The 9,458-nt window shown below is 53.1% G+C and overlaps 1 protein-coding gene across 1 annotated transcript in view; it reads right to left on the bottom strand.

The window, feature by feature from the left end:
• Positions 1–3,077: 3,077 nt before the first annotated feature.
• The window catches only part of MROH7 (maestro heat like repeat family member 7), a 43,659-nt gene continuing 37,278 nt past the window's right edge, over positions 3,078–9,458 (bottom strand). The window contains exons 19-22 of the mRNA XM_081817184.1: positions 9,266–9,388; positions 6,099–6,201; positions 4,003–4,065; positions 3,078–3,469 (exon numbers count right to left, since the gene is read on the bottom strand). Of these exons, the coding sequence (XP_081673310.1) occupies positions 3,225–3,469; positions 4,003–4,065; positions 6,099–6,201; positions 9,266–9,388 (534 nt within the window). The 3' untranslated portion in view covers positions 3,078–3,224. The remainder of the gene's footprint in view (positions 3,470–4,002; positions 4,066–6,098; positions 6,202–9,265; positions 9,389–9,458) is intronic.

The raw sequence follows: 9,458 nt of genomic DNA, 5'->3' as shown, positions 1-9,458 counted from the left end.
GAGATGGGAGGCCCAGCAGTGGAACTGGCAGGCTTGGTCATGATCTGATCCCAGGGTGAGAGATACAGCAGGGCTAAGGATGACGTACAGAGGGCCGTGAGCCTTCCAGGACCACACCTGTCTTTCCCCTTCTAGCCCACCCATGCCCAGCAGAACACCTGGTCCAAGGGCCTCCTCTCCTCCAAATCTGAGCCTCCTTTTCCACACTTCCTCCTCCAGCCTGCTCCCTAATGGTTCCCATTCTTACTCTCCTCTTCATTGTCTTTTCCCTTCTTGGGTACAGAGCCTACAAACCCCTTGGCTTCCATGTTTTGATTCCTATAAAACGCTGTGAGGTGGGGCGCCTGGGTGGCTCAGTCATTAAGCGTCTGCCTTCAGCCCAGGTCATGATTCCAGGTCCTGGGATCGAGCCCCGCATCAGGCTCCCTGCTCCGGAAGAAGCCTGCTTTTCCCGCTCCCACTCCCCCTGCTTGTGTTCCCTCTTTCGCTGTGTCTCTGTCAAATAAATAAAATCTTAAAAAAAAAACAAAAAACCCTGTGAGGCAAGAATTCATTTTACAGGTGATCATGGGGGAGGCTCAGGAAGTGAGGGAAGTGACTTGCTGAGTGCTCTTGGGCCCTTCCCACTCAAGACTACTTGGGGGCCTTGGCCAATTACTGACACTGTCAGCCTCTGTTATGCTTTGAAGCCACACGGACCCAGAATGTGGCAGCTGTCGATTGTCAAGACCAGCCCAGACCTATGTTCTGGCCAATGAAAGCAGCAGTGTCTTTGGGTGGGAAGGGCTTCGACATGGGAGTTGGGAGACCTTTGGGACCCACACTTCTATTGATTCTCTTGCGTGATCTTGGACAAGGCCCACTCATCATCAAGCCCTGTCCTCACCTGTAGAACACAGGCAGTAAAGCCAGCTTGCCTTCTCCATAACTCCATATGGCTGCTGTGAGCCTCCAAACAGGCCATGCTCATGAACATTCTTGGCAACGGAAAAGGTTATGCACATGGACCACCCCCATTTCCTGCTCCCTCGTAGGCCCTGATGGTCTTTGCCTATCATTTATTGGCAGATGATTGTGTGGTCAACTTCATGGGTTCCTCATCCAAGCAGGAGCTTAGATGTACTCTACACCCTCGCCCAGGGAATCTCACCTCAGCCCTGTCTGCGAGGAATCCCAAACCTGTTTCCATTCCAAGTCCCTCTGCCTTGCCTCCCACTATGCAGCCAGCCACCCAGCAGATGTCTCTACCACTGTGACGCCCAGCCCCTCAAGCTCACCACATCCAGCCTGAATTCCTCTCCCCCTGAACCTGCTTCTGGTCCCGAGAGACCACCCAGTGGGGGACACCCTTGACCCAGTCATCGGCCCAGAAATGCAGGCACCACCCTCAGCACTTCACTCTCCCTCCCCCTTTCTCCATCCTGTCAACCACCAGGTTCTGAAAATTCCTCTTCTCCCATCTCCTGAAGGTCCAGTCTCCCTCTCCATCCTACCCTGCTGTCCAGACTTCCATTCCTTCCCCCAAGCCTCCAGCCAAGCCTCCCTGTGTCCTTATTCACTGCCCTCCCTCTGCTTTCCTTCCACCACAGAGTGTACTTCCCCTCCCTTTTGTCATTTATTCCCCTTTATGTCCCAGATCCCTCCTTACTCCCTCCCACCACTGTGTGTTTTAATGTGTATTTTCAGTTTGTAAGTGTTCTTGCAAAATGTGACTTCTTTTGTGCATGCATTTTTTTATGTACTTTCCTCCTCAGCAGGAGGTTTTAGGTCCCACGTGTTGCACCACATACCCCCTCGGCCTCTAACTGCTGCACGGGCTCCACGGTGCCCATTCCCTCCCCGACCAGGGATGCCCAGGCTGCCTCCTCTCCCGGGCACTACAAATAATGCTGCAGGAGACTTCCTCACACGTCTCTTTTACGGACCTGTGGGACGAGCTCCAAGGTGTGTGCTCACGAGTGGAATTGCCAGGTGACAGCATGCATAAACTTAGTACCACTGAACAGTGACAGATTCATGTCCAGAGGGCTGCAGCCATCCGCCCTCCCACCAGCCGTGTCTGTGGGGTTCCTGATCCTCTAGAGGAAGCAGCTTTCTAAAGCCGATATTTGCACACATCTCTCCCTGGCTTAACACCACACCATGCCTTCCCGCTGCTCCCTGAAGTCTCCCTCCTTCACACAGCCTCCAAGGCCTTAGGGACCTGGCCCTGGCCCTGATCTCCCCCCACACGCACTCTAGGATCCACTGAACCTACGTATCAGCAGTTGGTCCTCGGTCCCGTGTGCCTTGCTCTCCTCCATATACGCCCACCATGTGGTCATCTTTCCAAGCCCCCTAATGGGGGGTCTTGTCTCTGGGAAGCCTTCCCTGACACCCCAACTCCCTGCTGGCCTATGTACATCCTTTGGACTTCACAGCTCCCCTGAGTTCCGTCATCACCGCACTAGGGTGTTGGTGTCTTTCCATGTCTCTGATACTTCCATTAGACCAAAGTGTCTCAACCTCAGCACTTTTGGCCATTTGGGATGGATAATTCTTCACTGTGGGGCCTGTCCTGTGCACTGTAGGTTGTTTAGCAGCGTCTCTGGGCTCCATCCAACAACCAAAAATGTCTCCAGATATTGCCAAATATTCCCCACAGGTCAAAATCACCCCTTTTGAGAAGCCCTGCTTCAGAGTATGAATTACCAGGGCCTGGGACTGGTCTTGTTCTCCTCCAGCACCCAGAGCAGGCCTGGTCCAGGTTAGGTGCTCAGTGAATGTGACCCGAATGAGAGAGAGCCAATCTCCGAGCAGAGACCCAAGAGTGGGACTCAGAGGTCAGGGCTCCAGGATGTGCCGATGTCATGGGGTGGGAGAGTCTCTCCTTTTCCTTCCCCTAAAGCCACTCCAATCACCATCCCCCTTTGTCCTTCTACCCTCCCTGTGGGGGAGGGGACACTGAGGCAGGAAGGAGACTTGCTCTGTGGCCATGAGGAAGCCACTTCACCTCTCAGAGCATGGCTTCCCCACCTATAAAATGTGGACAAAACAGCCTGTGTGAGTCTGTAGATGTTGACCGAGTCAACAGTGAAGGCCACGCTCATCTTGCCGATGAGTCGCACAGAGCCACAGCGCCTCCCATGAGGAAACACTCACAGGGAGAGGTAAGCCACGTGGCATTTATAGGGGCATGACTTTGGCCTTGGCCACCCCTGAGGAGGGCTGGGGGCTCAGGGACATCACTGCTTCAAGGACATCTTCCAGGAGCCCAGGGCCTGCATGATCCAGGAGCGCTGCTGGTGGGAAGTGGGCAGGTTCTCACAGCTGGGGCTCCAGCGGTGCGTGGTGGCCGGGTCACACACCCACGAGTCCCCATGCGGTAGTGGCCAGGAGTTCCGCCAGCAGCTGGCCAGGATGTGGTCCTGGGCCTGGGCCGCGTAGATGCACACTGATGCTTCTGGGTCGTGTCTCAGGTTTTCCAGAGCTGGGTCACGGGGAAGGGAAAGGCCGCTTGTTAAGACCAGGTCCCCACATAGGTCTCACACTCATCATTCCTTCTCACTTCTGTGTGTTGGCTCAGGCACTCTGCTCAGCGTCCCCTCATCTTACCTTCCTCCCAGCTCTTCAAACCGTTCCTGCTTTTCAAAGCCTGAATCAAAACTGCCTCCTTCAGGAAGCCTTCTGGGACTGCTCCAGCCTCAGGCTCCCATCCGTTTCCCCAGTTACAAAATTAATCTGCCCCAGTAAGAGTCTGAACTATTCGCCCTGCACGAAATGGTTTGGGGCTTATTTTCTAGTCTGGTTTCCTAGACTGTAAACTCCCCTAGGGTGGGGCTGTGTATTGTGTGTCTTGGTGACCCCTTAACACTACTCACTGTGGATAAAGACTAGCACAGCTGGGCTGAGCTGAAGCCACTTGCTTCGAGACCTATCTCTTCTGTTTCCTGTCACCCACTGTGAGCCCACTCATTCTCTCACCGGCCCCCTGAGATCTCAAAGACGTAGGGTATGACTTACCTGCTTTAACTTCATTCAGACGGTCTTCTGTCATTATGCTCTCCATGCAGGGGACCAGGGACCCTTGAGTGTAATCCAAGAGGTTAGTGCATCCACCTCCTGACTCTGACCCCCACCCTCAGACCAGACCTCCTAAGAGAAACTCTCCCACCCTTCTTGAGTCCCACGAATGAGGACATAAAAGGAGAACTTCGTTTTGACCCTGGGACAGATTCTCTACGAGGGGTCCTGGGAGAGGTGGCGGGTCCAGAGGGCAGGGATGGCACCAGGACAGGGACAGGATCTGGGCTGCAGCTGACTCTGACAGTGGTCCCTTACCCAGGCTGGCCCTCAGTGTCCTGATCTGAGACTCGGGGAAGTGCTGCCTCAGCTGCCCCCCTTCAGGTAGTTTGAGCAGCATGCATGCGAGAAGGACACAGTGCCTCGCATACCTTTCAGGCAGGTGGTTGGTGGGGCCCTGGAAGGCCTGAGACTCTGTTCCTTGGCCACCTTGTCCAGCCCTCCCCCGCTCCCTGCCTGCATGCCTGGTTCCCAAAGCACCTGCAGGTCCGTGAATGTGGCCTGCTGTTAGGCCCTTCCCACATTTCTCTGCCGGGCTCATTCCTATTTATCCTTGACTATTCAGCTTACCATAATTACTTCTCCAGGAAATCCTTCCTGACCCTGCACCCAAACTCAGTTAGGTGCCTCTCTGGGTTCTCAGAGCACCTGAGTTTCCCTTCATCTGTATATACTGCGATATACCTTGTGACCTATGAACCGCTCCCACCAGACCTGAGGTCTCCCGCTTAGATGCACTCGAGGTGGGCAAGTGGGAAGGGCAGTCTCTGAGGATCTTAAATCACACGCACAATTGTATGCATGTATGCATTTTTCTAGCGAAAGCATTCATAACTTTCTTCAGGGTTTCACGAACGCACAAGAGGTGAGAAATCAAAGGGTTAAACACTAACATTTTTAGATGTGATTAAATGGAGCACGATTTAGAGAAGTCAGCGTCTAGGGAATAATGTCACTCTGTGTGAGAAGCTGCCTCTGAGCAGGCCCCCACAGTCTGAGGGATGCCCCCGGTCCTGGGCATTGCTCCTCTGTCCCTGCCTGGATCATGTTAACAGCACACGCGCCCCACCCCCACCCCTGCCATCCACATCACCTCCGGAAGGGTTCTCTGTTTCTCTAGACTAGGCACGGTGCCCGACACAGAGTGGAGCATCAAGCAATGTTTGCTACCTGAACCAGTGAGTGGGTGCATGGGTGACTGGACCGATGAAAACCACAAGTGAATTGAGGAAAGGAACCAAAAGAAGCATCGCTTTTCGAAGTGGGGAATGGGAAGGTCATCCTCTCCAAGCTCCTGGGCAGTGAGGTCTCTTGGGCCTGGTGAAGAGCGTGTGGTTATTTGGGGGGAGGGGAGGGCAGTAGCTGGGAGGAGATATTCCCACATGCCATCAGAAGGCTCTGGGCTAGAGTGGGGGATTCTGAGTGAGGGGAATCTAGTTGTTTTTTCCCCAGAAAGGCAGAGGTTGGGATTATGGGAAATGTGGAGTGAGCTATGTTGAGGGAGTACCTTGACTAGCCAGGCTTCACGTTTTTAAAAAATATTCTCATCTGATCTGTGAAACAGGAGTTAATCCCCATTTTACAGGTGAGGAAACAGGCTCAGTGGCAGTAAATGACTCGGTTGGGGTCACATGGAAAGGGGATCATGGAGCTGAGATTCTACTTCACTCTTTCTACTGCACAGCTTGGCCCCTCCTGACACAGTCAATGGTAGGCTCCCGCTGGGCCTGGAGCCATGCTGTATTAGCGGTGGGAGGGGCGGGCAGGAAGCAGCAGTTCCGCTGTGTACAGTTGCCAAGGTTGTGACCTGCACAAGGACTCCAGGCTGGATCCACCCTGTGGCCCAGTTCCCAAGCAGGGATTTTAGAGGAGGGAAGACCTTTCTAATTTGCACCATGACTGTCTGCTGGCCAAGCCTTGAACCCAAGGGAGGCATTTCCCAGGTGCCAGAAGGACTGGCAGCTTCTTTCCAAGGGGAGGAAGCAAAATGGAGGGCAGGCAGAGTCCCAGCAGCAAAACTAGTTCTGCCAGGTTACCTATGAACATGACTGAGTACTTCCGGAGGGAGGCCCGGGAATTCTTGGCATACTCCAGGCTCTGGCTGAGGAATGTGAAGGTGCTGTCTTGGTGTGTAGTCACCTGGGACAAAGAGAAAGCCCAAGAGTGCTGTCCCTCGGAGGGACTAATCGCCCATCCACCCTTCCCAAAGCTAGGAATGGTGATCCTGTCAGGCAGCCGAGCCCTGGCTCCTCGCCTCCTAAACTTCTCTGCCACCCATCCTGGCCTCCGCCTGAGGCCCCCAGAGGCCAGGCCTCATCTTCTCTTAGTGGATTGCAACAATCCTTTCCATGGTCTTCCTGCCTTGAGTGTATCCTCTTCCAGTCCACCCCCTGCTGCAAGTCAAAATAAAGTTCTAAAATAAGAAGTCCAGCCAAGTGAGAATGGACATGGCATGCAAGGGACATGATGGATAAGGAGACAGGTCTGATGGGGGTGAAGAATTCAAGTTACAGTGCAGTGAAGAATAAATTAGAGAGTTAGAGAGGTCTTAAAAGTCCTTAAAAGCCAGACAGGAATAAGGCTTACTTATGCATCAGAAAGTAGGAAGCCAGAATCCATTCTTGATAGAGCAATGACAAAGCAATGTTTTGGGCAAAATAGTCTGACGGTGGTGTTCAGGATGAGTTTGATCAAGTAGAAACTAGGGGGCAGGCATTCTGCTAAGACGCTGTGGAGGGAGATGAAGAAGAATCTGATACGATTACTCTCCTGTTGACAATCTGCATGTCAGGGAGTAAACTCTGGGCCTGGCATCAAAGCCTTCATGATCATGCTCCCCTGCCTCAGTTTCCACCAATGCCTCTACCTGGTATGCACACTCTGCTCCAGTGCCAGGATGTGGCCCGGCTCTCCCCAGCTCTGTGCCTGGTACAAGCGATTGCTCCCGATTGGAGTGCCCCTCCCTCTCTTCTTCATCTGATGGATCCCTCTCATCCCTTGAGGCTCAGCTCAGAAGCCACCCCTTCCCTGAAGCCTTTCACAACTCTCAGGCAGAGCGGCTCTCACCACTCTTCACGTTTCTGCAGCATCTTGCACAGCCCTTGTCATGTCACCTATGACATTGTGCTGTGATTATTTATACCTATCTCCCCCACCAGATCCAGAGCTCCCCCAAGAGAAGGGGCCAGCTCACTCAGCTCCAAGTCCGCAGCTTCCTGGACACAAAGCTTGGTGTGGCAGAGCTGCCCAGAAAGCACTGGATGGATGGATGGATGGATGGATGAATTAATTAATTAATTAATTAATGGGTTACTGCCCCCCTCCTTAAAGCTCAGGCTAGAAGTTGACCTTCACATGAGCAAATCTGTTGATGCTGGAAGAGCCAAAAGAGAGACTCTAGAAGGGCCTAACACAGAGGTCACAAGCCGACAGCCCACAAACCATGAAGAGTTGGCAGAGCAGTGACCAGCACAGTGTTTTCAACAAGCTAAATTGATTGCTAATTAATGTCTTATAAAAATCTGGGTCTCTAGCTTTTCTTGTGAAAGCAGAGTTGCTGGCAAGAGCGGCCTGCACCGTGAGCAGGATCACCCACTCATGCTTTCAACAGGGCCTGGCCTCCATGTTGCCAGAGGTCCCACCGCTTCTGTGTCACCCATGATCATTTTCCACCCGTTCCCTGGTCGCTGGAGGTATTTGAATTAGCGCCCTGGCCAAACACCGCCCCTAGGCCTCTTTTTCCCTCATGAAATGACGGGAATAATATTAGACCCTGGACTGCAGAGGTTTTGAGCATTACTGATAGTGGTGGTGTCCAGCCCTTTTCTTAATCCTAGGAACCATCTGTGACTCTGCATATTTTCGTTAGATTGCTGTGGGGGGTGCTGGCGTGCCCCACCCAGGTCTCCCTTTGGTGTGAAGGATTTCTCCCCCAACACTGGGGACTGCCTCCGAGGAAGAGAACTGCCGACCCAAGGTCACGTCCCTTTCCCAGGGTGGCTGGCATCCGGTAACAAATGGACACGGGGGTATAAAGACCTGGCCCCTGGCCCCAAATGTGGGGGATCTCACTGCAGCAGTGGCTGAGACCTCCCCCAAAGCTACACTGCAGCTTGACCTCTCCTCCTGTCCCTGCCCTCCCTTCCACAGGTGTCGATCCCAAGGCCATGCCCAAATAAACCTCCTGCATGCTAATCTCTGTCCCTGAGTCTGCGTCTTGGGGTGCCTGTGACAGCAGGGTAGGTAGGTGGAACTTAGAACAAAGCTTCCCAAATGGTGTGCAGAGGGACTGGGCTGCATCCTGCAGTGTGCATTCCATGGAGTACGGGTGGCCTGCTCCTACCTCAGGATGCCCTCACGTGTTACCTAGAAAGGGGGTTTGGTGGTTAAATAAGTTTGGGAAACCATGGATCAACAACCATGGAACATCTCAGTACAGACCATCTCAGAGCCTTTAGTGAGCCAAAGGGATTGAAAACCCCCAAGAGGAAGATGGCGAGGCAGTGTTTCCCAAACTTATTCATCTTAGAGCCTCTTTTCTCCCCTGTGGGGCATTTCCTGTGGGGTGGGTGTCACAGAGAATACACCCTGGGAAATGCTGATGCAGAACAGGGAATCAGTGAAGCTCCTGAAACAGGGAAATAACACAGACAGACTCGTGTTTGAAGCAGACTGCTCTGGTGGCCCGAGTGGGAATAGGATCGGAAGAGATGAGGTTCAAGGAAGAGAGAGCCGGAGGTGGCTGGATCCACAGCCCAGCTGGGAGACATCTGTGCCCTGAACTAAGGGCAAGGACCGTGGGGACAGGAAGCGAAAGAAAACAGATGCGGAGATGTTTAGGATATTTCAGATTGATCAATTGTGGAAGGTGGAAGAGATGGAGTCTAGGGTAATTCTAGGTTTCTGCTTTGGGGATCTAGAGGGACAGAGCAGAATTGAAATGGGAAGACCATCAGCTCAGAAGAGGCATGTCGAGCTTGAAGCGTGTGTGGGTCAGCGGGGACGTGTCCGGTAAGCCACCAGAGAGGGACACCAGAAGTGAGAAGCCAGAAATGCAGATGAATGTCTAGGAGCCAACAAGGTGTGGGTAATAGTGCAATTGCCGGTCAGGATGCTTGTGCAGAAAGAAGGAAGAGGAAAGGGGAAAGCTTTGCCCACCTCCAACACGCTCGTCGGGAACCACTGTGGTCTTGAAAGCACTCACAAGGTACTTGCATATTTTGGCCACCGTCTGCGGCTGGTTGTCCCAGGACTTCCGGCTATAAGCTCTTTTTGGCAATTCCCATGCCATGATGCAAGAACAGCGGAACAGGGTCTTTATACATTTCTGGGGACCAATAGGAAGACAATACCAGAGATGGGGAATTCCAGGACAGCCAGAACATCTTCCAGAAAAA

The sequence above is a fragment of the Leptonychotes weddellii genome, chromosome 4, assembly GCF_054177405.1.
Source record: "Leptonychotes weddellii isolate Sample4059 chromosome 4, ASM5417740v2, whole genome shotgun sequence".
NCBI lineage: Eukaryota > Metazoa > Chordata > Mammalia > Carnivora > Phocidae > Leptonychotes > Leptonychotes weddellii.
Note: the sequence above shows the minus strand (reverse complement) of the source record. Positions and strands in the feature narration are given on the sequence as shown.